Raw genomic sequence first — 27,795 nt, 5'->3', positions numbered from 1 at the left:
CGGGTGGTGCACTCAGGTGGGCCACGACCCCCAAACCGTGCTGGGTCCTGGCTGCGGTGTGAAGGAACTGTCCGAGGGGCACACGTGTGGGCAGGTGGGTCACCCCGGGGGCAGGGTGCTCACCTTCCCGGCTCTGCCCTCGGAGGGGCTGAGCTCCTTCCCTGGGAGCTGAGGGAGCTGAGGGAGCTGAGGCAGTCAGGCCTCCCCCACCGTCGCCCCCGGGACGCCGCCAGCCTCGCCGTCAGCGCCGCCGGGGGCGATGGTCCCGCGACTCCCGCCCGCCGCCGCGCCGGGGGCTGCGGCCCTTGGGCCCCCAGCGCCGTGCCCGGGGCTGCCGGGCCCTGCACGCCCGCCGCGCTGCGGGAGCGCCGCCCGCCGCCGCCCGCACCCCTCGGCGGCGCCGCTTCGCCTGCGGCGCGCCCCGGCCCGAGCCGGCCCCGGCGGGGGGAGGCCCCGGCTCACCTGGAGAGGCGGCGGCGCGGAGGGTGAGGGGGCAGAGCCCCGGAGGGGGAGACGGTGCCCGCCAGCCCCCGCCGGAGCGCCCCTGCCGCGGCCTTTGTCTGCGCTGTCACATGGGCCGCGGTGCGGGATTTAAGCGGGTCTCCGCAGGACATGCTGTGAGCGGCGCGCCGCAGCCCTGCCCGCAGCGGCAGCGCTCCGCCCGGCCGGGGATGCGGCTCTAGCGGCCCCGCGATGAGCGGCTCCTCCATGGCGAAGAGCGAGTCCCGCACTTCGCTGCTGAAGGCGGCGGGGAGCCGGCGGGCGGCGGGCGGCCAACCCCAGCCCCGCGGCAGCCGCGTCCGGGACGGCAAAGGACAAGGCGAGCAGATGGGGAGGGAGCTGAGCCAGGAGCAGCTCCCCGGGGAGCCCAGTGCCCGCAGGCCGCTCTGCCACCCAGGCGCCCGGGAGGACGGAGCGAGGGGCGCGGGGAAGCTGTCACATGGACGGGGGGAGAGTCAGCCCGAGCCGGCGGAAGGAGGTCCAAGGAGAGGCAGCGGCAAGGAACCGGTGCGGACATCCAGGCAGCATCACCACCTCCCGCCGCACGCCAGCCACGGTCACCCCCAGGACCAGCATCAGCTCTCAGACAGGGATGGGGAGGAGGCAGAGGAGGACTTTTTCTTCAGTCACAGGCAGAGGTCCAGCAGAGAGTCCCTGAAGCTCTCGGAAGGCGCTTCACCTCTGTCCAAATCCAGCAGCAAGTGCTCCACCAAGTCCAGCGGCAGCGATCGGTCAGTGGAAGCGGATCCCCTCATCCAGCAGCTGCACCCCATGCTCAGCTCGGTCTTTGGCCAGGTAAGGGGCAAAGCGCCCCTCGCCACCCACCCCTCTCTCTCTTCCCACCCGCTTTCCCTCCGCGCCCCCTCCTCCTGCGGCTCCCGGACCTTGGGCTCCTGGCTCCGGAGTCCCCGCGGCCCCGGGCACAGCCCGCCGCTGTAAATGCACTGCTTCCTGGGCGCCCCTGCCCAACTTCTCCCGGCGCTGCGGCACGGCCGGGGGCGCTGCGGGGTCGGCCCCAGGAGGGCTCCGCGCCGGGGACGGGGCGCGGGTCAGAACCCCCGGCCCCGCCGGGCGCTGCGGAGGGCGCTCTCGGCGGTGCTGACGGGGGAAGTGCCGGTGCTTTCCCTGTCACCGGGGGAAGTTGTGGCTCTGCCTGCTGAGGGTGAGAGTCAGAGAAGCGGATTTTTAAAAGCTATTTACTTATTAGATTCCATCTCTCTGGCTCCCCGCCTTGCTTTGCTGTATTTGTTTACATCTCCTTATGGTACATTTCTGTACAATCAGCATATGAATCATTTCTGATGGCAGAAGCTGTCAGGGGAAGGTAGTGGGGAGGACGACAAAAAAAAAATCCTGACCCAATTCCGAAGCCTTCCCAGTCACTGTGTTAGAATGGAACAGATGCTTTTGGTGTTTGCAAGCTCTTTTGGTACAAAGCTGTCGCTTTTAGCTGCTTTTGGTAGTGAAATTATCCAACACGGTTACCCTCTAAAAATGAAAAGGCAGAGGGAGACTAGCTTGAAATTCTCTTTTAGAGACATCTAGGGATGTTACTGGAAAATGTAATCTCTGGGAAGATTAATGTAACTGCAATCTTCCAGAAGCACAATTATAGGTATAAGCCAGTAGCCTGGATGGCTAAGTTCCATCCAGCCCTGGAAATGATCAATTAATCCAGAGTTATGATTTCTGGAGTTTGTTATCATTGAGTCTTTTCTTTCTTTCCTGTCTTTCTCTTATTTTTTTTTTCTTCCCTTTTTTTTTTAATGCGTGTTTGGGAGGCTTTGCAGGGAGCCCATTCAGACTGAGATTATGGAGAGAATTAGCAAAAATTTTGTCATAGGATGGAAGGAGGTGATACACCCCTATGTTTAATACAAGAGTGTTGTCTACTTCTGTTCATCTTGACTTCTCCAGATAAAAATCAAAGCACATCTGTTCCCTCCAAAGCACAACACTTTTCCATCCTCACTGACAGTCTGCTGTTTGGGAATTTTGCAGTTGTGTTTAACTTAAAACAAGTGTTACCCTCCCTGTGCCAATGGTGCATCCGAAGTCTAGATTAAAATTTTGTTGTGACAGTAAGGACGAGCCTGGTCAGCAGATTGAAGCTCAACCAGGTTACAAAAAGCCGTATTCCAGCGCCAGGCTTTGAAATGCGTGGTCTTGGCTCTGATTTATGCTGTAGTTCTGAGTGAAGTGAAGATGTATCCAAGAAAAGATTTTAAGTCTGTGGGAGCTGTATGTCCCCAAAGCATCAGAAATACAAACAAATTCATGCCAGATCTCCCACTCATGGAAACCCCTCTGGTTTTGAGCTTAGTCCTTACCTGACCAGCACCTTTATTTTACCTGCTCTGCTGTTCACATTCCAGTGTCAAAAGACAGTTCTGAAAGCTGTAAATATAGCAAAATTTACCTGTGGTGTTCAACAATGCCCTTTACTGAAATGAGAGAGATACAATTCTAATTTTCACTTTTTCGCTGAGTACATTGCACCGGTGCTTACACGCACACACCAGCATCTCTCTTTTGGAGTGTAGTGTTATTTATTGCATTTTTCTCTCTGTATTCGTGTCTCACATGCTTTCTTAGAAGGAACTGTGACAGAATGAAAATTTACTGGAGATTTTAGGACTGACTTTTAGGACTGGGCTGTAGTAGATCCCCCTGTACAGGGGCAGGATGGGGAGCTATAATTTTTTATAATTTAGGATACACAAAGAGCTGGTTACATGAAATATGTGAACCTTTGTTTTTTTTTTTTTGGTAGTGATATCAAAATCCTGGGATGAATAAAGACCCAGGTGTAAGATGTGTGGAAATTCTGTCATGGCACAGAATGATACAAATTTTGTTTCTGTGAATGAAGAAATAAATGCCCAGCATTGTGTAAAAAGGTGTGTGAAGTTTTGAAACTGTGGCAGGGTCATAGGTGCAGACACGTCCAGGGTTGCAGTCTGAGGCTGCAGGTGCTGTAACACCAGTCTGCTCCACATTGTGATTACAAGACAGCAACAGCTCAGCAGATAATTCATTTAATATGAAAACTTCTTTCTAGCCCACACAGCCCAGTGTGAAACAGTTAGAACAGTAATTTTGCAGTACATAGGAGAGGAGCACAGTGATGCATATCACAGCAGCAGAGCACTGTGGTCCAGCAGCACCAGTTTATCTTGATTCAGCTCTACAGATGTGGAACATCATCACCCTGTGCCGTGGTGGTGCAGTGATGTGGTCGCAGATGCAGACACTACAGTGGCACAGTCAGATACACAGAAAAGATTGCAGGGCTGACTCCATGGAGAATGTCATTATTGCAGTAACAGCAAAAAGGAGCAGTTCAGGACTAGAGGGTTGTGTCTGAGGGAGACAGATTTGTAGCTGTGCAGAAAAAAAGACAGAGTGAAGGAAGAAGCGCCGTGTTTATATAACCAGCACAGCAATATAGTGCACTGTGGGTGTGTACTCCAGAAGAATGCTAAGATACTGCCAGGATACAGGATGCAGTGATATTCTATTAATTAGGCTTATGCTATATTGGTGCAGTGATGTTCTAATACCATTAAGCAGTAATACTCTTTTAGGATATTTTACCATTTTGTAATTGAGCGGTACACGAATTAACAAAAGTAGGGTAGTGTAATGATGCATTAAGTATAAGCCAGGATGTCATCTTAGCCTAATGACATGTTTGCCCACCAGCTCAGTGCAGCACTTGCAGAGGAGCACTCTGCTGTGGACTTTCTGCTGGGCTGGGATGCAGCGCGTGCAGCTCCGAGCGTCTGGAGAGCTGCACTGACAATGCAGTGGTGTGGTAACGCAGTCCTGGGGCACAGCAGAGATGTGATACTGGTGCCGTGTGGTAGGAGTTTGGCAGTGCACGGGTGTGGTAATTGTAGAGTGTTGTAGCCTGACAGAAGAGTTCAGCAGTCTACTGGTGTAGTAATACAATATTGCAGACAAGAGCCATTCTGTGCAGCAGTGATCACTTCTGGTGTGATATTTGCAAAGGGCTGCACTGATCTGACAGCACCATCCCGCTGTAGCAGAAGGCAGCAAGTGAAGTATTACCACCATGCCACAGTTTTGGAAGCACAGCTGAGTTAGCAAGAGGACAACGCCACAGACTTACCTGGTGACAGTGCAGTGTGAGTATGGGCTGGTTTTATGCGGGACAGTGGGACAGCAGTGTTTTAAAGTGGCCCTGCAGTGGCAGAGGCTCAGTACAGTGTGAGAGTAGTGCTGTGATTCACGGTGTAGCTGGCAAGGAATGTGTGTATGGTAATGCAGCAAAGTGGGAAATGGCAAGAAAGGGAGCACGAGGAAGATGTTTCATATGATTTTGGCCTGATAGGATAGTGTTGGAGTGGCCAAGTGGCAAAAGTGTGTTGTGAAGCATAAGGGAGCATGCTTATTACCCCTGCAGAGCAGAGAGTCCTGTAGTGTCTCTAGTGTGGCTACAGATCACAGTTCAGCAACAGAAGTGGAGTGGTGACCCCTCAGCAGCTGGGATGGCAGGGAGGTGGCAGGCCTGGCAGCAAGACACAGTTTATCAATGTGACAACAGCAGCAACAGCAGCACAGAGACCGGGACAGCAGTGTGGTGGCAGCAGGACCGCAGTGCAAGTTTTGTGGCATTCCTGGGGCAGCAGGGATGTGGCTGCAGTGCCCAGGGTGAGCAGTGTCACGGGGATGTGGCTGCAGTGCCCACGGTGCAGCAGTGCCAGGGTGATGTGGCTGCAGTGCCCACGGTGCAGCAGCCGCCTGGCACCTGGCTCACATGGCTCTGTGCAGGGACTGCGGCACAGACAGCCACCGGTTCTCATCGCTTCATTCCTCCTGTGCCTCAGCGCTGGCCTAGCTGGTATCTTTAAGAACAGCTTTTTCCGGGCATTTGCTATGCAATATTAATTTGTAAGCGATCCTGCCATGTGAGACCGGAACGTTTTCAGAGCCGTTTAGCTTTCACACCCTACCTGACTGTTAAATTTTTCAGTGAAGTGATTCCCCAACAGTTTTCTGTCAATTGCCTCTGGTAGCATGGGGATCAAAGGGGTCAAACAATTGCCGTAGAGAATCATGAAATATTTACAGGGTTCTGCTGTTAGCACTGTGGCCAAAGGGGCTTTTGTATTCCTATTTGTACAGGGAGTTTAAAGCCTCTCCTGCACCATCTCCCATTCCTGCTTTAATGTCAGTGTCCACATTACCATTAAAATAGGGACGGAATCTTTCTGCATTTCCTGTGAAATTTTCCTTTTATTTTCCTGCTTCATCTCCCTTTATTCTTGAGCTTTAGTTCTTAACAGGTTTTAATGGACCTTACAGCAAACTGGGATGACAGAAGTGGCCCCATTTTGAGACACAAAATGTGGAAAGCATGTGTGGAAATCATGTCAAGAACATTCTCCTCTGACCAGCCGAGAGAGCGTGTAGGGAAAAGATGCCTTGTCCAGCCTTCCTGGTGTTCTCATCTGCCAGATAACTTTGTTCCCTCCAATGTCTTTGGCTTCAGCTGATTCTAACAGGCGTTTTGCCCAAGAGCAGTCACTGCATCAGGACCATTCTTGGAGATCCATCCGTGGAGAAGTAGAAAGCCCTGGCCAGTCCTGCCAGGGTAGAGTGGCTCCTGCCTCAGTAATGGGAGTTTTCAGCTGGCCCTGTGTATTAGCAAGGGAGGCTGCAATGGAAACTTTCATGTGTCACGCTGTGGGGTGGCGAGGTGAAGGTGAAAGGTCTGGGTTTCCAAGTGCTCGCGTGCTGTGTTGTATCTGTAGGGCAGGTGAAGCAGTGGCATGTCAGGGCTGGTGACAAACTGAGACAGTCTCTAACTAAACTGCTCATTAACGCTGTTAAATCGGCACAGTAATTTGGGGTGAACAGACTTCTGGCTTAGCACGACTGACCGCCGGAGTGGTGCTGGTCCCGTGGCACGGTCTTGGCTCGTGTGGAGCATGGAGCGTGGGTGCGCAGATTAGGAGGCAGAAAGAACCCGGAGAAATGCTGTATCCTGCACCGACTTTTCCTCCGTGTTTTATGGCACCTCTGAAGGTTTATACCGGCCCAGAAGGGTCCCTGAGGGCACGGGCGGAGAGGGAAGGGAATCCCCGTGGCCGCAGGGACAGTCCCGCGGACAGACAGCGGTGTTCCCTCTGCTGCTGCCCGTCCCGCCGGGGCTCCCGGGATCGGTGCTGCGGGCCTGTCCCCTACATGCTCCGCCGCGGGCTCCGGGACAGCGGGGCTCCGGCGGGGCTCCAGCGGGGCTCCAGCGGGGCTCCGGGACAGCGGGGCTCCGGCGGGGCTCCAGCGGGGCTCCGGCGGCCCCGGCGCGCCCCCGCGCGGCCCCGCCGCCTCGGCCCGGGGCCCTTCCCCGCCCGGCGGAGCCGCCTTGACACGGACCCGCCGCGCTCTGGGCTCCCGGGACATGCCCTGTCCCTAGGCCGCCCGGTGAGTGTGTCAGAGCCGGGGACAGCCCCGCCGGTGCCGTGAAGTTGGCGAGAGCCGCTCCCAGCTGCGTGTTCACTGGCTCCGGATACCTGCGTGGGGCCCGTACAGCCTGCGTGCTTCCATCCCTGCATGAGTTGCCACAGCCCATGTCCATGCATGTAGATTGACATAAAAAGCCTTCATGTACATGTCTTGTCTATGTACACACAGCTTGCTCGTGCAGCCTCTGCTAAATCTTCTGTGTGGCTTCACAACCACCTCTGTACACGCTTATGCATTCCTGTGCTTAAAACATCGCTCGGCGCTTGTGTGCTCACCTGCCTGCTGACACCTGCCACACCTTCCAAGGTACGTCTCATGTTTTTATATGTAATGACCTCAGACACAGAGAAACATTGTTCCACTTGAGCATATCCACTCAGTTCCCCCTTTGCTCAGCTTGGAGAAAAGTTCATCACATTTATTGCTTGTAAAGAGCTTGAGGGATGTGAGCCAGACGTACAGAATCACTAAGGGGCAATGGATAAGCCTCCTGTCTACAGTAGGTCTGCCAGCAAACATTAATCTTTGTCAGTGATTTACTTTTTAAACAAATCTGTTTTAAAAGGCTATAGAAAGACATCAAAATAAAACCAAGCTAAAAGAACATTCATTAAATATTCTGTTCATGAAATATACAGCAGCATGATCTAATGCACTGAAATACACAAACCTTCTGGTTAGATTCAGTTTATCTTTGGAGAAGAAAAAAAAAGCTTTCAGTAATAAATTAATCATCATTTACATAAGTCCACTGTCCATTTTGTTAAGCTTTACCACCTTGATTTTTGTTTCATGCAATCCTGGGTTTCAACACAATGTCAGGGAAGTTTAGCTTTAGATGCAGTGGCTGGTCTGCAGGTTGTCAGCTGAATTAGCTGTGATTCTTTGTAGCATTCCAGCTTCAGTAACTGTTTTTCCCTGATGCATCCATGAGTGGTATTGATTTCCAATAACAAGCAGCTATATGGTGTACATTCAGTAAAAGATGTCTAGCTAACTTTGGGCTCCGTTTCAATAATCCTCTGACATTCCTGTGACCTCAGAGAGCAGCAGCAGTGTCCATGAACCTGAGTAATCCTTCAGTCAAATGCTCCACTTAAAAATAAAGAACTGTCCTAGCTATGGTCATATTTAGATTTTTAGTAGCGTTCTGCTCCAGCATAAGACCATGAACTCGGTGCTACCCAAGAATGAAGACATTAGCAATATTCTAATATTTCTTCCACCCATTCCTCCCCTGGAGTACTTTGCATCTTGCAACCATCTTTGGAAGGAATACAGAGCATTGTTTCATCCCACTCAGGCAAAATACATTCTCTGCATTTGGAAGGAAACAGGCGATAGTGTAACATTGGGAAGCATCATGTCACAACAGTTGAAGGCAGGAAGTAGAAAAACGGCAGCAACCTCAATGTTCTGCTGAAATAAACCACAAATTGTTAGGTACTTTGGGACCAGTTGTGTTGAGGTGTAGTCAGAGACCTGGGGTACACAGTTTGGTCCTTTTAAAGGTGCTGTCAGATCCTTACTCAAATTAGAAGTGAGGCAGATCTCTGTTTTAGGGTGGCAAATCTCACGTAATGCTGCAGGATTGGTTTGCACTATTTGGTTGATATGGGTTTCCAGGCCTCTGCTCATCTGATGATCAGCCACATTTTCAGTAGCACCTCAGTGTGCCAGCTAAACAGTGACCCCCTGTCCCTCTTGTTTCCAAAGAGGTGAGAGAACCAGACAGAATTAGCTGCTTCTGCAGTAGTCGCAGTTGGATGGAGTACAACAAAATTCCCATATTCTGGAGCAAAGACAAGGAACCACGTAAGGTTTATTTTAAACAACCTCTGTGCTCCATATACATGACAAATCCTCACAGCAGCTTCTGAGCTGTCAAGTTTGTACTTTGTACTTGTCTTTTTGTAGCCCATTGATGATCTTTAGGATCATCATCAGCAAATATCCACAGTACATTGTGGTCTGGCCAACGCATCTCCTGCGTAGGAACTTGGAAGTTGGGCTAATGCAAAATCCTTGGATCAGATCTGCAGGGAAGGTGTCAGGAGAAAGCACGTTCCCATCTATTTTCATCTGATGCAAACTGAAGCCAGCTATTTACAGACAGAGCTGTTCCAAACAGAAGTTGACAGGCAGTCCAGGCTTTGTTACCTTGAGAGGAATAGAAAATATTCTCCGTCTTTTTAATAAACATTCTGTTGTTTGTGATTGATTATGATCCAATTGCTCTAATGGAAGAGAATATTATGCACAGCATGAGTCAGCAACACTTTCCTCCTGGAACAGCTGACAGCAAAGAAAGTTCCCAAACTCTCTGCAGAATTCCTTTCCCTAGATGAGAACCTGGACTGCATCCACCAGTACCTGCCTGTGCCCCCCCCTTGAGATGGACCTGTACTTGTCTGACTGGCATATGGAACCATCCAAGGTTCCTTTGATGTTAGAAGACACAACTCAATGTGCAGCAAAAGCACTTGGGAGCTGATGCAGAAGAAAAAACAGAAATCAGTCACAGAAGTTGAGAGTGCCAGTGCATGTTCCAGTGGTTGGGAGCTTCAAAATAAGATCCTTGACAGAACTGGTACAGGAGCATGTTGCCCACTCCAAATGGTTAGGCTCATCTGAGGTCGTTCAGTAGACAAGACAGTTTCTGTAAAACTATACGTTTCCTGTAAAATACAGATCTGTAGCCACCAGATAAAGGGTTATTTGAAGCAGATTTGAAAAATATTAATCCATGTGGGCACTTTCCACTCTGGAGTAGGAAAAAGTACAACAAAAATTCCTGCCCTGTTAGGATAAATAAAATAAGGGGATGTATTTTAATATACTAAATGTTTAAATCATTTAGTGGGCTCTTGGTAGAACTATGGACTTCAGTGAAAAGATACTAGGAAAGAGTTTTTCCTGCTTTACTATACAATACCCATTACCTACTGACATTGCCCTGTAGCAGTGTTTGTGTTGAGAACAATAATGTAATGTTCCAGCACATGAAGGACTGTGCACTGAAACAGGCCTAGCATCTGAACAGTCCCCATACAAATCCACACTTCCACTGAAAATTTTTGCCAAGCAAAGCTACAGTTTGATAAGCAGTCACATGTTTTGGATTGATTTTGTTTTTTCTGTTGTGTCTGTTGGATATTTGCTGCCACTAGATAAAGCTTCTGGCACCTGCCAAATGATTAGCTATGAGGAGTTCCAACATTTTCCTATGAAATGAGCATTTCTGCCAAAGGTGCCAGCCCAAAGCACAGCACTGCTGCTTTTTAAAGTATCCAGACATATTAAACCACCTAAATCATTCCTTGTTGAATGCCAAGTCAGCCAGCCTTCTCCCTTCCATGTGGTCGGGTCAGTCAGTGTGCCAAATGCTTCTCTCCCATGAGCTGACACCTTGCTCTGTGCCAAGCTGCATCCCTTGAGCTCTCTGCTCTCCACCTTGGACCTGGGGAGAAAGGGAGGGATGCACGAACAGCAGCGAGACTTGCATTTCACAAAGTTCTTACAGATTTTTAGAAAGTTTACAACAGAGACGCAGACCTTAAAAGAACAGTGTGATTGCCACAAAGAACAGTGTGGGAAAACCAGTATACATGCATGTGCAGCCCTCCCACATGCACACTGACTACCCCAGATATAGGCATACCCACAGATCAGCACCTACACAGAAATGTTTCTGACACACTTATTCTCAGCATCCCGTTCTCTTACAGCAGCGTCAGTTGGAGGAAGGGAGAAAATATGTTCCTTCTAACCTAATCTTCTAATGACCTTTCTGCCAACTCCACTTTCCTTGCCTATCTTTAAGCTACCTGTGGTGGTGATGGGAACAAGATCCCACTGTAGAGAGATTTTTCTCCTCAGAGCTCAGCAGGGGCTGTCTGCCAGATTGTGGTGTCCTGCCCAGTTGCTCTTAAGAGAGTCAGAGTAAATAAGGAGATAAAAAAATTGCTCATGATTGCATCTCTTGGGCCTCTTGAGCTCCACTGGAGTTCTTACACAGTCAGAGGATTGTGTCTGTGCTGCAGACCTGGTGCACATGGGCTCCCATTCCCTCTTCCCTTCCTGGACTGCAAATTCCCTGCCAAGCCTGGCAGGAGTCTCAGCCCCCTCACTCTGCCCTGCACATTTCCTACAACTGCCTGTAACTGTAGGGGAGAAAAGCTGGAGAGTAGGCAAACACAGTGGCTGGCTCTGAATGCTCTGGTACAAATCAGTAGAGGGTCACCATCTCATTGAGAGGCTTTTAGAGCTCACTAAGACATGCTCCACAGCTGTATTCCAAAGCTGTCCCACAATAGTCTGGGAACTGTGATGGATTTTTCTGGCAGGACATGTCTGACTCCCTTTCTTCCCTCCCTCTCCCTGGGACAATGTGGGAGATGGGCACTTCTCAGTTGCAGGGTGTTCCTGGCCTCCATGCTTCCTGTCAGGGAGAGATTCATTAGCAGCAGAAAGGCAATTCTCTCCCCTCTCTGCTCTGGAATTGAAGTCATTTGTCTCAGGAAGGAGCCCAGGCGCCTCACTCGCTGTGTGGCAGCTTCTGCTCAAGGGAGACAAGCACTTTGTCAATAAACAAGGAGCCTGGGGAATGGCTCCAGCTGACAGAGGATATTATTAATGACTGGCACTTTGTCAGAGGGTAGATCAGCCTCCCATTAGCTGCCTTAAGAGGGAAAAGAGAAATAGGGCCAAAGATGGAAGCCTGAGAGCAGCTGGGAGTTTCAGCATCCTCCTGCAAAGACCCCACTGCAAGGCCCAGGGCTGGCACAGCCCCCAAGGAGTGACTGTATTTTTCCTCAGCATCTCCTGATGAGGGAGACAGGCCAAGGAAGAGTTTTGCTTTCCACCCTAGCATGGGTGGGCTCTGCTATGGAGGTCTTCCCCTCTGTCCCCCTCTCAGTTTGCCCTGGGTACAAGGGGCAGACAAGGAGTGTCTTCCAGCATGTCCTGCTGCAGCTTTTTGTTTTGGAGAGCCTGTGGACCTTTGTGCAGCTCCTGCAACATCATCTAATGAAGAAGGCATTCAGGGAATCTGAGAGGAGGCTGTCCCACTGCCTTCAGTCTTGGGAAGTTGTTATTACAAGGAAGAGCAAGAAGCACCATTCCCTATGGCCATGCATTTCTGTCTGTGGCTAACTGGAGAAGCTGCAGACTTTTGTCATACTCCCAGACTCATCTCCTTAGGTGGAAGAAGCCTCTAAGCTCTAAAGCAACTGTTGAGTCACCTTAGAATCATACTTAATTTGCCACAGCACCATCAGGGTGGAAGGAGAAATCCTTGCTTTCTTTTGACATTGACAGTTCATCCTTTGTCCTACAGCCCTAGACCTCCAGGAGAGCGAGTCCTTGGCTGCTTCACAAAAAGCATCTGGTGCAAGTCCTCAGCCTATGGAGCTGGTCTTTGTAGAAGCTTTTGTTTGGAACTGCACTTGCAAATAAAGATGTGAAATCTTTCAGCTCAACACCAGAGTGTCCAAGCAGCCTGCTGCATAACAGGGTGTAAGATCAGTGTCATCCTGGTCCTTAGCTCTTCATTCTTCTTATCACTGTGGAGCTGCAGCTGTGGTGCCTCATAGCTAAAGGTGCATCCACTATCCTGCTCAGATACTGTTGCCTGAGTGTGATTATGTGGTTTTTATTCAATTTAAATCTCTTTTCAGACTGAATGCTCTTATGCTCAGCCTGTGATCAGGAAAAAATATATTGGGGACTCATCCCTTTTCTTTCAGCGATTATTCTCTGCTACAGGCATAAAGTCCAAAGTTTAGAGCCAGCTCTAGGTTCAGGTGCCTCTTATTTATTTCAGGACTTGGGCTCTTGCAAATGAAATGGATGGATCTGACATCAAAATTCTTTGATTCACATTATCTAACCTGGGGCTGTTTAGATTTAAGATTCGGGTGTGAGCCCATCTTTGGCAGATTTGTACAGGTTAAACTGCCAGTTGATTTTTACTTGCAGAAATCTGGAAAAACTTTACTGCAAGACTGGCTCAACATCTCTCCCTTGTGGTTAAATATTACTGTCCTGGGGCTGAGAGTGTTGTAGGGTCCCAGGACTGCTGTCTCCAGGCTTGCTTCCACTGTGACAGAATAAAAATCAGACACTTCTAGGTCTGCTGGTATTTATAAGCTGAAACAGGTCCCACCCAGATAAATTGGACCATTTCTGCTCTGAAAGGAGCTGTGGTCTGCTCCAAGCCCCTAAGTGGATTGCCTTCTGGCCAGCCTGGGGCTGTGGTGATTGAAAAGCCAGGAGGAGTTAGAAGGGGGGTGGGTAGGGATGCAGTGTTCAGAGGCTGTGGGGACCCAAACTAGCTAGATTCACAGAACTCATCACTGAAATCACTTCTTGCATTGCCTCTCTGTTTTAATTCTCCCTGAAACAGCCCTCTCCTATGAGTGAAACAATCTTGCCTGCAGATTGAGTGGGGTGGGAGGGATTTGAACATTAATCTGATGTAGATTATACATCCGCCTCCCTCTCTCCCCCCTTCTCACTCACTCTCTCTCTCTCCCTCTCTTTCTGTCTGTTTCTCTCCCCTCCCTCTCCTTCCTGCTTCATCTCTTCAAGAAAGTGAACATAAAGTAAAATACGGAGAGAGAGAGGCAGAGAGAGAAAAAGCTCCCTGAAGAGGGAAAGCCCCAGCAGCCAGTAGCTGTTTGGATTTGCCTGGTGCTGCCTTTCTTGCTTTGCTCCCAAGGAATACCTTTAATGGGATCAATTGCTTCAGTTCCTTTATAACCAAGTCCACCGGAAAGGCAGCCTCAACATATTATGGGCAACTGTGTGAAGTCTCCTCTGAGAAACCTCTCTAAAAAGGTATGTTCCCTGAATTGAATCAATCCAGCCCTGCTTCTTGGGATGGGTGACACTGTGGGCAGATGAGAATGGGAGGTGGGAGAAACATAGAGATGAGTATGAAGGGTTCAGCTTCTTCACCAGACTTTTTCTGTCAGAGCTGCTCGTGCAAGTGCAGCCAGTAAAGCCCAGGATGCTCAGAGCCATAATATGTATAAATAAATGTGTGTATAGGCTCGTGTCCTGCTCACTGTGTGTGTACAGCTCTCCTCTGGGTACGTGCAAGCATGTGCTTGTTGATGTGCACAGTGTGCTGGCACACTCCTGTCAGGGCAGGAGTGAACTTGTGCTTGTGCTTCAGCTGAGAGTTACCTGCTTGAGTAATCATGTGTGCTGTGGGTGTAGGGACATAAATGCATGTATACATGAAGGGTCACTTGTCTGTACATGTTGCCATTGCTGTGTAAGGGTGTGCACACCTATGGGCCCATCTGAGGTACCTGTGTGTCCTTAGCTCTTTACATCTCTAACAGGCATCCTGAGTGCCTGGGCAGGTTTGCTGTGAGTGCAGAAGGCATTCCTGTGTATCACACACATGCCCTTGCTTGTATGGTGCTGTGTGTGCTCACCTGCTGGTGCATGTCCTCACACAAGTCTGTGTGTAGACATGCACATTTTTATGTCTATCCATCCTTACACATGAAACAATTAGTTTTGGTATGTGTTTGGGTACAGAAGCATGTTTTTCTCTCTGTTCTGCTTGTCCATGCATCTGTTTGTGAGTGGATACACTGGGCCCTGGCTGTGTGTTTGTGCATCATGTTGCACATCAGTGTGGCCCATGTGTCCACATGCTTGGGCCCAGCTGCACTTTGTGAGCTGCCACATGTATCTGTTAGGCTTCAGCCCACAGTCTACTCTGTGCTGAAGTTTTGCAGTGGTCCTGGGACAAACTAGATCCAGATCCAGGAATAATTCTGCTGTTATGGACTGGGTTGAAATGGGAACGACATGCCCCAGAAACATTTCTTGTTTGACTGAGGAAGACCTTACAGCACTGTGTACCTGTCAGCCACACGGTTCTCACTTGGCATTGCTGCAAATCTAATAGCTCAGCAAAATGCTATGCAGTTCATTCTCCATAAATGATAAAGTTATGCTGATCATCCAGAGAATTGCAATGAGATGCTGCCTCTGTGGAGACCTTGATGACAGTGAAATGCCACTGCCATCAAAAAGCTTTATCCAGGAGACCTTGGCACCTGGGAAAGCTTCTCTGCAAGGGAGCTGTCTGGGAGAGAGAGGACCTCCATCGTAGAGTTTCTTTTGGCTGCATTTTGGCCTCTTCTGTATAGAAACACAATTTGCTTGTTATCTTGGCTGCTGTAAACAAAGCCAGTAATGGCACAGTGCTGCTGTGGGGGAGCTGGGATACTTGATGAGGAAATTCATCACCCAGCAGTTATGCAGTGCTGAGACCAGTCCTAGGTCAGGGTGACCTGCAGGGAGATGTAGAAGTAGCTCAGGTTCACCCAAATGTTGCACATATGAAAAACCAGCTTGGTTGCTTGTAGGTCGCCTTCAACTTGGAATAAAAGGAGTTGGCTGCAGCTGTACAAGGCGATTGCAATTAAAGTCTGACAGGTAGCCAGGCTGCTTGAATCGAAATAGATTCAAGAACCTGTAAATTGTGTTGTCAGTCTTTGAGGTAATTTATGCTTTTATTCCTAAAAGCTGCTTTGAATAACTCACTTTGTGCCTAGTTACAAGGCCTGGGATGTCAGGACTGAAGAGAAAAAGTTGCAAAGCTGAATCAGAGAATTTCTCAGACATCATTCTAGTGAGCTATGAAATCAGGCACTCATCCTGACAGGTCCTGGTACTCTGCCACTCTTTTCATCACAACACACGTGATTGTACTGCAGACTTTGCAGATCAGTCTTAACATTGCCCAACTTCACTTGGCTGTTATATGATCCCAGTAATTTTTCTCAGATTTTACTTTGAGCAAACTAACTTTGCTGAAATGTTGAAGAGGAGGGACTGCAGACAACACGTGTGGAAGCTGCTCTTGGGTGACAGTCTCAACTCTTGAATACATGATTTCAACCCACAATTTGGGGTTCACTCCCATGCACCAGCTGACTTGGTCTAGGTCTGGATGACACCAGGGTACCTTGCTTGTTCAGGCTGTGACTCCCTGACTGTTGTTGGTAGCTTCAGTTTCTTGTTGTTACGTTGTCCCCCCAAGCGATTGTGGAAGCCATCCTGGCTGCTTTTCCCTCCAAGAGATGCTGCAGTTGGGATCAAGGCCCCTCCAGGTTTGCTGTTCTGCAAAGTCCCTTTGACATTCATTCACTTCATTAAGTGAATCCTGGTGTGCTTCTGCTGTGCAGAAATTAAAAGCCTTGGCATCCAGGTCCCTCACTTTACCACAGCTCTCCACCCCTTTGGCCATCTCTAGATCAACCTGGTGTCTTCCCACTCCATAATCTGACACAGCAAAGGGCTGGACTTGGCCAAGAAGGTTCGTGGTCCTTTGCTAAGAAGGGACTGGGAAAGCCTGATCTCCTCAGTCCTATTCTTGCATTTTCTTTGTCATGAACACTGCTGTTCCCCTGTAATGGGTGGCTGATGTTTCTTTGCCCCATACCAATATCACAGCTCCGTTGCCCTCTCTTCTGCGATGTAGAAGGAGCATGGTGAAGGGAACTTGAGTGGATATTTGCAGGAGAACCTGTGAGACTGCTGGCAGAGGGAACACTGAATGCCATAAATCCTGCCTGCAGTGACAGTGCAGGGCAGGGAGCCTTGCTGAGCTGTTCACCTTGGTATTCTGGCACTGCAGCAGTTTGTCTGGTCACAGTCCTCGGTAGCTCTTGGCAACTGTTTTGTCAAACTGGCAACCTCTATCAAGACAGAAAAATAATGGGATGACTATTATGAGGTACTGCTGTATAGCTTGGTAATAAACTATTGACTGGAAATGTCAGCAAACAAACATTTGGGGCCATGGGGCTTTGCATCCTTCATGTGGCTTCACTGGAATTAAACACTGATGTGGGGCATTTAAGTGATTCATATTATTTGGTATATTAAACTGAAAAACATGCCAGGAAATAAAGCTAATAATTTTGAAAATACATTGCACTGATGTCACAAAGCTGTGTAGCTCAACACAGATGTCTTGACATTTAGCTGAGCTAGTAATATGCCATTCGTGGATGGATGCTCATCTTTCAGTTTTCTAAGGACAAGTGTCCTATGTGTCAGAATTAATCAGAGACCAATTCCTTTCTCAGGCACGGCTGCAATGAAAATGCTTTTCTGCTTCATCATTTTCTTTCTCCCTGGCTTGCTTTTTGAGTTATTTTTGTTTTGATGCTTGATATTCACATGACATTATACATGAGCAGATTGGTGTAAGACTGTGTACAAAAAGGCAAATTACAAACCATGCATGCAATGTAATAGCACATGACAGACACAGCAAGTAGATACAATAGTCTCAGACAAGTGTGAATGGGGGGTGTTTGTGTCTGGTCTTTTAGCCTGAAAATTTACCTCAGGCTTTCAGGAAAGGGTTAATAGAGACAATGACAAGTGACAGAGCTTCTCTGATCACCCCTGGGAACGCTGGCTGTAAAAGTAGAATCATTCCTGAAGAGGAATCTAATGTATGATTAATGTTTATTCTGTAAAACCGAGGGTCCTGTGGGTTGTGTTGGCTTTTTATAGCTGCATGGGAATATCAGGATAAGAGGTTTTTTGCAGAGCCAGGGAAATGCATTTCTATAAAAGGAAAGCAGCGCCTCCTTATAAAATCCAGTGCTGGATTCTGTTCTGGAGCCTTAGCTTAGCAGGACGTGTGCACTTAGAAAATGTGCAAATGCAAACACTCAAAAACGTTGTGCCCGTGTCTGATCTCCACTTTGGGACTGTCGGTGATTAAAAGAGGCCAAGGCAGTGAGTGCCTCAAGCCCTGAGGATGTAACTAATTAGTAGCTGCACAAGGCAGCGTGAGCCTGCAGTTGGCAGGGCCACCTGATGCTGTAAATGGTCTTCTGAAAACGTGATAAAGCGTGTGATGCTGTGTGAGCCTGAGCAGTGGCTTTGTGCAGCTCCGCCGGCTCTCCTGGGGATGCCCGGGCACGGTTTGGCACACGTACTGTTAAGGTGGGCTGTGCTTGTCCTTTCAGCTCATTCAAGGCAGTGTTAGCTCTGGGGCTGACCGTGGGAGTGTGGCACTTCGGGCTGTGTCTGGGTAGATGTGAGCAGCGCTGAGAGTTTGATGTCATTTCAAAGAGAAATTCTCGTGGTTGGTTGTTCTTTCAGCTTTTGAAAGTGAACTCCTGGACTTACTGCTTCTGTACGAATCCAAATAGGCCGGTGGGGGGGACGCAGTGTGCACCAGATGAAAGAAATGTAGCAATTATATCTCTGCGAGGCGGTTCAGTAAAACTTCAGAGGAACGAGATGGGGAGGTAACATCCTCTGTTGTGTTGTTTGCTTGCTGCTGGTTGGCTGGGAAGATCCGCCATGACGAGAAGACGAGCTATAAAGCTGTCCAGACGAGCGAAGAGGGGTCGTCGGCTGGCGAGTACCAGGGTCCGCTCATGGTGCTGGCCCAGAACTGCGCCGTCATGCACAACCTGCTGGGGCCAGCATGCATCTTCCTGAGGAAGGGCTTCGCAGAAAACAGGCAGCCTGTACGTAAGTTACACCCAGCGGGGCGAGACACGCACAAAGCCACGTGGACGCGAGTCGGGGATGCGGAGCCGCCCCCGTGCTCCGCCTGCGTGCAGCTCTGTAACTCCCAGCCCTGGATCTCGAGCGTCCCGGCTCCAGCTCCAAGTGCAGATACAGTCACAGGCTAATGTCTAACCTGAAGGATGTGCAGATATCCTTGTGCTTAAACACCAAGAAAGGAGGATTCTAAACTTGAAGCTGTGGAAAAGAGATCCAAGTCTATACTCGAGTAGCCATAATCATATGAGTTTATGAAAAGGTTTTAGGACTTCAGGACTTGCATTATTCATATGGACTCAGGAAAAGTCCAGTGCTCAAAGCTGTTATTCCAGCAAGACACACATCTCTTGATTAGCTCAGATTAGCATTTAAAGCCTAAATAGCCAGTTAAATGCAAATCAGGGCATCTGTATTGGGAACAAGCTGTCCATATTTGATACTGTTCCTATCAGTTCACAGTGAGCACACTAGCACCAGCAGATATAAGCAGACAGCTGCCTCCTCACAGATACCCAGACACAATCTCTTGTGCACTGGCATACCCAGCCTGACACTGCAGCAATCCCAGCCAGTTAAACTGAGGAACATCAGGCTTTCCTTATATTTGCAAATAGTGCCAGGCTACCAAATGTTATTACCCTCCCACATAGAGGGAGAGAAATAGCAAAACCACCCCTATTCATTCAGTCACACCTATTGTAACTAGGTGCTCATATGCATCCAATGTATGCATTTATACACAAACAATAAACATGTGTGCTTGTATGTATGCCCCCCAATATTGTGTCTTTACAAGAATTAAAACATATTTTTGCCCCCAAACATTCTACTTCTACAGCAATGTGAATTTAAAGACAAACAATTTAATATGATTAACACACTTTTTATGGATATGTACTAGTGAATATGTGAATTGTCAGATATTCACCCAATGCCTTCCATGTTCTTGTGGTGAAACAAAGCTTACCCCAATTGCCTCAGAACCAGAGGTTTATTGCCTCTGTAAGAAACCTCTGCTTTACTTGTGTGTTGATATGGTCATCTACAGCTGTAGGAGACATGTAGGTCTTTATTTCTAAAACCTCTGCTTCAACCAACAACTCAAAAAAGAGTAATTATGTGTCATTATTGATGAAAAGGCTTTTGTTCTTCCTAACCTTCAGCCACTAAGTGATCACACAGTCCCTGTACCAGGTCACTAAAACATGAAACACACTCTTGCACAGGTACACTTGCTGACCTGCCCAGAGCCACCTGTCACAGGAGATAGGTCCAGCTCCCTAGTGGACAGCTGGACAAGTGTCCATCCTGCTTAGGCCATGGAAGCTCAGTGTACCCTGAGAGGTCTCCAAAATAGGATTAGTGATGTCTCTAAGTACCCTGATGTAGAATAAGTGCATCTAATACACAGCTTTACTTTTACTGACTCTCTGGGCCAACAGGATTTCTTGTGCATAGAACAGAAATAAATGAGAGTAAGACCATTAAGTATAATGGACTCTCTGGGGGTCACCTCTGCTCATATCTGGGATCTTAACTCTTGGAATAGTTTTATTCCTCTTCCCATATGTTCTCCGAAAGCTTCAGAGTGATTCAGCCCATTTTATCCCAAGCAATTTTACTCCTTAATAATTTTAGGGAATCTTTCAAATTTAAAACAGAAAACCTCTTCCTGATGTTAGTTATCACTTGAGTCAGATTTTTGGAAGGACATAAAACCTCCCCCTCCTTCTGCATTTGCAGTATCTGGCAAATGCAAATTCTTTGGTGTGCAAAATTAGAGCCAGTGCAGAAGCCCCCACTTCTGACAGGTGTCACTGATGTCAGTTACAATGTGGTCTTCAGTGAGGGAGGAGGAGGAGGAGGGGGAGGATGGTCTTGTGAGGACTGTGCTGGAGGAAGGCCTGGGTCCTACCCTGGCCACTGTCACAAGACAGCAGCTACCATGGGTGAGTCATGGCACCCTTTGCACTGCAGTGCTGGCACTCACAGCCCTGCACCTGCACCTGCACCTGCTGTGCACCCAGCCACTATCTCCAGGGATCAGTGTTTGCACTCCATGGAATAAAGTGCACAAGGTGCTGGAACTGATTGTGGGTGGTTTTCTTCTGTTATTTTATCTAAGGCAGGAGGGCAATTATGCCTCCTGCATCCGGTCTGAGGAGATTGAATTGCTTTATTACTTGGTATTGATGAAAGCAGAACAAATGGGATGACATGTTTGAAAATACCAGGTCTGTGAAGGATGAAACAGCAGAGCCAGCACGCTCTGACAGTTCCATCCAGCACAGAAATGCCTCTGGGAAGGTTATGAGTGGCAAGCTGGTCATTTCTCTGGCACAGCCCACTTCTGCACAGACGTAAACCAGTGTGTGTCCTAGTTTGCTATGCACTCCGAGCAGCTGCCATTAGAGTTTCCAGAGGAGCCTGTGGTTAAATAGCAAAGGATCATGCTTCTCAAACTGATCAAAGGCACCGTCTCCAGGCACATGTGGTGAGGCTGGAGGACACCTGGAAGGCAAGGAGAAACTCCCCACAGTTGAGGGGAAAAGCCGAGAGTGAGACGACAAAAGAGATCGCGTTTCTGTGTTTCCAAATTCTCAGATGATTTGGATTTGCCTGGGAGCCATGAGACGAATTAGAAAGGGCATTTAAACCAGAAAGCAGTGCATTTCCATGCTCATCTCTTCTTCCTGGTGCAGTGTTGGAGCTTTCCTATACTCTTATATCCTCCCCCTTCTTCCAAGAAATTCAAATTGGATGTTTGAAGTTGCAGTGTTTCCTGAACATGGTGAATCCTTGTCCTGTTTCATTTGTGGATGACCTTGATGATGTATATGTTGTGTGTCTGCCTTCATGACTGGTTTTAAAATGCTTGTATATGGAGTTGAGGCTGGGGGGAAGGGGGAAGTTGCTACCTTTTTGTGGGGACAGATTGTAGGAGATGTCACTGAGACATTGACTGTGAGAGACCTCATGGCTGTTGCTGTCCTGCCAGAAGGACAGAGATCAAGCAGTGATCTGAGCAGATGATAGTCTAGACCTGCTGGTTACAAGGACTGCTTCCAGCTGCTTTGATCTGTGTGTGTCAGCGGGAATGGCACTAGAAATACAATCAGAGCTCCAGAGGAGATCATAAGTGCTACAAGGACAGTCTCTGCTCCAGAACTTGGTGCTGGGGAATGATGAAGCAGCTTCATGAAGTTGCCAATAATACCATCAGTGGGGAGGCCACAAATCTTGCTGTGTTGGTCCAGGTCTATTCTGTTCAGGGACCACCTGTCATCCCCCTGTCCACCAGATGAGAGGGAGAGGGCTTGCAGAGAAATGTGTGCAGGTTAACACCCCTCTCTTTGGGAAGGAAAGCTGGGAAGCCTTCCTAGGTAGATGGTATTAAACATGTCATCACCTTCTTGTTTCTTCTCTCACTTTCTGGCTTGTTCCAGAACCCTTTGTACCAATAAGTGCTATTTTGAAACTATTTTGTGGCCAACAAATGTCTTTAACATAATATGTTCTCTTTTTCCAGGATAGAGAACTGCGTCCAGAAGAAATTGAAGGTAAAATTTGTTGTTCCTTCTTTGTCCTCTTTCTCTCTGCCCAGTGAAAATGTGTTGGCTGGCCCTTTCATGGTGGCCCCCATGGGTTAAAATTATTTGGGGCAAATCAAGGGAGATGATTACTGAAATAATCCCAGTAAAAGAAATAATGTATAAAACTGAAGAAGTTCTGACTGTGAAGGAATTTGCATCCATTTCATATTCTTCAGGGTGAGAGGATAAGTAAGTAATGGGATATTGGCTGTTAGGGAATTGCTGTCCCTCCAGCTCCCACAGAAAGTGTTGTGGAGCCTGATACTATAATATGGCTCCAAGGAAGCTGTCTTACCTGCTGATCTCTACAGTGAGGGGTTATATAATAGAGTGCAGAGGTAAATGTTGGAAAAACTTACCAGTTGTAATTTCTTTAGGGAGCACAGTTTAGCAATGAAGTGTTTGTGACACTTGTAGTTGGAACAAGCTTTCCTGCCAGGAATGAGCCAGCAGACAGAATGCTGACAGAAGAGCTTAACTTTGCTCCAGTCATTGCCTCATGTAGGGAGATCTGGTGGGAAAACACTGAGTATCTTAGAGAGTCTGCCTTCATAAAGTGCTGTCTATTCTGGGGAGTTTTCTTGGAAAAGGTATTTCAAGCTGTCGCTGACAATATTGTTCTTCCTTTCCCACAGAATTAAGAGAAGCCTTTAAGGAGTTTGATAAAGACAAGGATGGGTTTATTAACTGCAGGGACCTGGGGAACTGCATGCGGACCATGGGCTACATGCCCACTGAGATGGAGCTAATAGAGCTATCCCAGCAGATCAACATGAACTGTGAGTAATGCACACCCAGCTGTACCTGCCTGTTGCTGCTGTGCCCTGCATCATTGCCTCTTGGTCTCTGGCTGCCTCTTTCCCATTGGATTTTTCCCCTCTCTCCTTTGGTTTTGATTTTCACTTCTTATCATCTCTCCTGTTTGTTTGTGGTCCCTAGAAGTCAATGCCTTTGTTTTTGCTTATCAAAGGGACTGTGTGGACTGTACTGTATATGGGAACAGTGGGTGGAAGGGTTGTCCTTCATGCTTATGTTGTCAGGTATAAAATTGCCCTTAATGTGTGCAGTCAGGCACTGGTGCACAGGTTCTGTGTGTTGTCACATAGAAGCTGTTGTCAGATGGTGTCAGACTGAAGAGTAAGCCTGGGAAGATGGGGATGCTTTGTTTAGATGGGTGATGGATAGGCTGTTGGTCTGTGGTGGTTTTTTGTGTATCTGCTGTGTGCCTGGGGATGGGCTGTGAGCGAGCTGTGCTGGCAGTGTCAGATGGGAGCATCTGCTGCAGTCATGGAAAGATGGGACAAATGCATCTGATTCACTGTAACTGTGTTTGTGACCCTTGTCTTTCACCATCGTTTTTGTCAGCTCTCATCTGTGGCAGTGCAGGGTATCACCCTCAGCCAGGTGGGGAGAGGCATATTTAGTGCATGTTATTTCTGACACAGGATTATGTTAAAAGGACAAATTACTTGGTCAAGGGAAGGAGAACAGCTGTGACATGTGCAACCAGTCACACACAAAAGCAGCTGATAACCCTGGCACACAAGTGCTTGGGAATTTGAGAGTGTTGCTGACAGCTCTCAGGGCACTAACAAGTAAAAGAACTAATACAATGAATAAACAGTTGGACATACATTAGCTGCTGTAATGGAGCAGGACTGCACCAGTGCTGCAGGGCAGTGCCCAGGCTCTGCAGGAACATGGTGCTGTGCCCTTGCTGTGCCCTTTGGCACAGGCACAGCAGAGTTGCTGTAAGCACTAGAACGATCAAGCCTCTGATACGTATTGTGTGATGCAATAAGGGTGTGACAGTCCATGACAGCCTAGGATGGAATAGTTTGGGCTCATTCTACCCAGCCCATAATCCAGAAAACATGGGGTAAAACTGCCTTTCCTTTTCCTTCCACTGTCCCACACCCTCTGTGCTTTGCTTCCTGGAGGGCCAAGTGCTCTGTGGCACACACAGAAATGCAAAGTGAGTGCTGGTCTTGGCTAACTTCTGGAGTTCTTACACACAATCTTTCATCTTGTCCCAAGTGGGCGGCCATGTGGATTTTGAAGATTTTGTTGAGCTGATGGGACCAAAACTTCTAGCAGAGACTGCAGACATGATTGGTGTAAAAGAACTCCGTGATGCCTTCAGAGAGGTGAGTGATCCCTTCCGCGTGCCCCCAGAGAGGTGAGCAACACAAGACAGGATAGAGAGAAGAATCACTGGAGAAGAGAAGAGGAGGAAGAGAGAGCAGCACAGTGGAAGATCTAGAAAGAGCCCAGTCAGGCATGGAATAAAGGAAGAGCAGAGAACATTGCTAAGATAAGGGAACTCTTGAGGCAAGGAAAAGAAAAGCTGGTGCAGACAGAGCATTTGCAAGGGTTTTCTGAGGAGAAAAGACAGACTGGATCCAAAAGACACTCAAAGGAGGAAAAGGAGGGACATGGAAGGAATGGAGAAAATACAGAGCGCTTAGGAGCAAGACAGTACAAAAATCAATCCACAGCAAGATCTGTTTCCCTTAACTGTATTTCCCCTGCTGGTATTTTTCATGTACTTGCAGTTTGACACCAATGGAGATGGGGAGATCAGCACCAGTGAGCTGCGAGAAGCCATGAAGAAACTCCTAGGGCAGCAGGTGGGTCACCGGGACATTGAGGAGATCATCCGGGACGTGGATCTGAACGGAGATGGGCGTGTGGATTTTGAAGGTGAGAAGGGATCAATGCTCGCTGTCCATCTCCCCTGGAGTGAGTCAGAGTCTCTGATCAGAAGCTGAAGTGGAAGACTTGCATGCTCAGGGCCCATGGTTCTGAAGTATGGAGAAAAAAACCTTCATTTTTTCAGTCAGATGAATTGTTCATTTGTGTATCATTTCTTGCTGCATCTCAGTTTTCACTGAGTCTCCATAATTCTAGCATGGTAAGAGATAGAACCTGTCATACAGAAACAGATCCTGGTGCACACATGCTGTGCCTGCCATTGTTTTATGGGGCATTTTCCTTTCTTTTAATCTATTGCAAGAGCTGTGGGGTGGCTGAATTGCTTTGGAGAATGCATTGCACCTTCCACTTCCTCTGGTTCACCTTTGTTATATGCCTTTATAGAGAATTGTTTCTGTGCCTTTATGCCAGAAGATGGTCATATGCCAACTGTGCTCACTTATACTGCAGATATCTGATCCCTAGGTGTCATGTTAAATCCTAGAGATAATTAATTTCTTCTCACACTTTTCATGCCAGAAGGACTTTGAAAAAAAAGAGTGGTTAGGCTACTATCCTAGCCATTAGCTGTGGCAGGAGCAATATTAATAGACCCCAGTGTTTCTGGCAAGGAAGCAGTTGATATCAGACAGCTAAGAAGATATAAGAGCTGGAAGGGTGTGAGAGTGTGGCAGGCTGCTTTTTTCCCTGGTAGAAATCCAGATGTCCCTTTGCAGTAAGGGTGAAGTACTTGAGCTATGAAATTAAAGTAAAATTGACATAATTTTTTTGGCTCAGTGTATTCCTGGGTCTCCTACATGACAAGGCATCTCAGTCCTCAGGATTACTGGAGCCTCTGAGGGCTTTCAAAATATTAGAATACCACCAGTATCTTCCTGGAAAGTATCTGGTAGCTGCAGTTGTTCTAATGCACTGGCTGATTACATGACAGAAGCTCTCCTTGTTTCCCACAGCTAAATTATGTTAGACAGCTAAAATACATGAAATGCTATCCCAGTATCAATTTCTCTGTGAGTTACCACTTTAGTTGTCAAAGGACACCTCTATCAATGGAAAAGGAGAAGTCAAGGGGGTAATTTCCACTGCCCTCCTCTTTGCAGAGTCATTAGTTCCTCAGCAATTCAAGTGCAGAATGAAAACACATTTATATTTGATGGCATTTACACTCAGTTTGAACAACTGCAATTGACTTCACAAACTGCAGGGTAGTCAAGAAATAGATCCAGGCCATCCTTACAGTTAACATGTATCTTTGAAAACAAGAAGTCCCTTAAAGTAAACTTTTCTCTGCAAGAACGCCAGTATAGACACTGGCACAACTCTCCTGCTCTCCCACACTGGTATCTCTGTGAAGTGGCAAGCTTACTAAGAAATCATACCATGTTCCCAAAACTGTAAATCAAGGTTCCCTGAAGTTACAGAGAAGGGAGACAATGCTGGCTGTAGTGTTGCACAAAGAGTTGCTTGTGCAAACAGGACCGTAGGTGGCTGGGAAGGAGTCCAAGGCAATGAACTGACCTGCTGGAAGGATCTTATCACCATATCCAATGCAAGGATTAAAGCCCACGTTATGTGAGCTCTCAGGGCCAGTCTCAGAGTGCACAGGCTTCGCTGGCAGCCTGGGGACTCCAGTCTCACCCTGGCTGCTGTCTCCAGTGAACGAGAGCTGGGCTGGGCACCATGGATGCCTTCTGGCTCAGGGATCTCTTGTGTTGTTGGTTGCAGAGTTTGTTCGCATGATGTCCCGTTGAAGATTATCTCAGCTGCAGAAGAATCAGCACCTTAGAGAGGGCAGAAGAGGACCTGGCTGGAGCATCTAGCCCCGATGTTCCTACGTGAAGGTTTATCGGCTGGCTGCAATTAGGACATTGCAAGATGACCTGCTGCTCCTCCCTCATGGTGGTCCCCATGCCCCTCCACCCTTTCACACTGTGAAAGACTTGCAACTTCCTACAACTGGAACCATTCCTTGAAGAAGATTGCAGGAAACTGCAGAGCCAGGACTTGCCATGATGCTTTCATGGGATATTTGCAACTTTAGACTCCTCCTCCCCAGCTTTATTCTCCCACCAGCTGCTGCAAAGCAAAAGCAGGAGAAATCCTCTTGGCTTGGTGGATGAGAGCAAAGCCATTGGGACTGGTGGCAGCCTCAGGGCGTGCTCTGCACTTCTTGGTTTCCCTTGGTGAACTGTGTCTGTGTTTGCTGTCTCAGTGTGTGTCTATCTGTGTGGAGTTATTTATGCTTCCCCAACACTTATTTGCATCTCCTGTGGTTATGTTTACCAAGAGTAAATTCAAATATATGTCTTGTGGGGGGAAAGTGATAAATATGCACGTTGAAATGATGTGGAGCCTGGATGTCCCTGTGAGAGGTGGTGACCGGGCTGGGGGAGAAGGGCTTGGGCAGATGCACACCCCAGTGTCTGCACCAGGATCCAGAGGCAGGTCCTTGCTGCAGAAAGGGGAGTCAGTGCTGGCCACTAAGTCTGTGTCAGGACTCTGCCCTCCCTCCCACTGTCCCCAGGCCTAGGGGCATGGAGGGGCCTCCCAGTGAGGGCAGTGCAAAGGGTCCCCATCCACTGGCATGGACACAGGTGAGAGCCCCTGCAGTATTGTGGGAAGGAGCTGTGGGAGAAAGGGCCCACAGGGGAGCTGGGTGGGAAGGGGATAAGCAGCAATAGCCAACTTCACCCTTTTCAGTTCATTTTAAACACAACTGTGAGCACATTTATGGTGAGGCCATGGTGTGGGAGCTGAGCTGTAACTCCACTGGTGTTGGGGATTGGCTGGGAGCCTCCTTGTGTGGCAGTGCCCTGCTCTCCAACCTCTTCACACTCAGAAATGCTGCAGGTCTGCAGCAGTGACAGCAGCAGCCTCCAGGTCCTAGCAGCGCTTCCAGACACATCAAATCTTACCCTCCTTTCCC

The 27,795-nt window shown here is 48.3% G+C and overlaps 1 protein-coding gene across 4 annotated transcripts; it reads left to right on the top strand.

The window, feature by feature from the left end:
• The first annotated feature begins 492 nt into the window (after positions 1 to 492).
• Positions 493 to 27,214, top strand: CABP1 (calcium binding protein 1). 4 transcript variants are annotated; one of them, XM_063173025.1, is made up of 8 exons: positions 1,157 to 1,296; positions 13,585 to 13,833; positions 18,345 to 18,521; positions 22,091 to 22,121; positions 22,790 to 22,933; positions 24,192 to 24,301; positions 24,710 to 24,857; positions 26,595 to 27,214. In XM_063173025.1, the coding sequence occupies exons 2-8, from the start codon at positions 13,789 to 13,791 to the stop codon at positions 26,618 to 26,620; spliced, it is 681 nt and encodes a 226-aa protein (XP_063029095.1). In that variant the 5' UTR covers positions 1,157 to 1,296; positions 13,585 to 13,788; the 3' UTR covers positions 26,621 to 27,214. The 4 variants fall into 4 exon arrangements, with proteins under 4 accessions (XP_063029093.1, XP_063029092.1, XP_063029095.1 ...); XM_063173024.1 differs by lacking the exon at positions 1,157 to 1,296 and adding an exon at positions 4,463 to 4,652; XM_063173022.1 differs by lacking the exon at positions 13,585 to 13,833 and having other exon boundaries at positions 519 to 1,296.
• The last annotated feature ends 581 nt before the right edge of the window (positions 27,215 to 27,795 follow it).

The sequence above is a fragment of the Melospiza melodia genome, chromosome 20, assembly GCF_035770615.1.
Source record: "Melospiza melodia melodia isolate bMelMel2 chromosome 20, bMelMel2.pri, whole genome shotgun sequence".
Classification (NCBI taxonomy): Eukaryota; Metazoa; Chordata; class Aves; order Passeriformes; family Passerellidae; genus Melospiza; species Melospiza melodia.
Note: the sequence above shows the minus strand (reverse complement) of the source record. Positions and strands in the feature narration are given on the sequence as shown.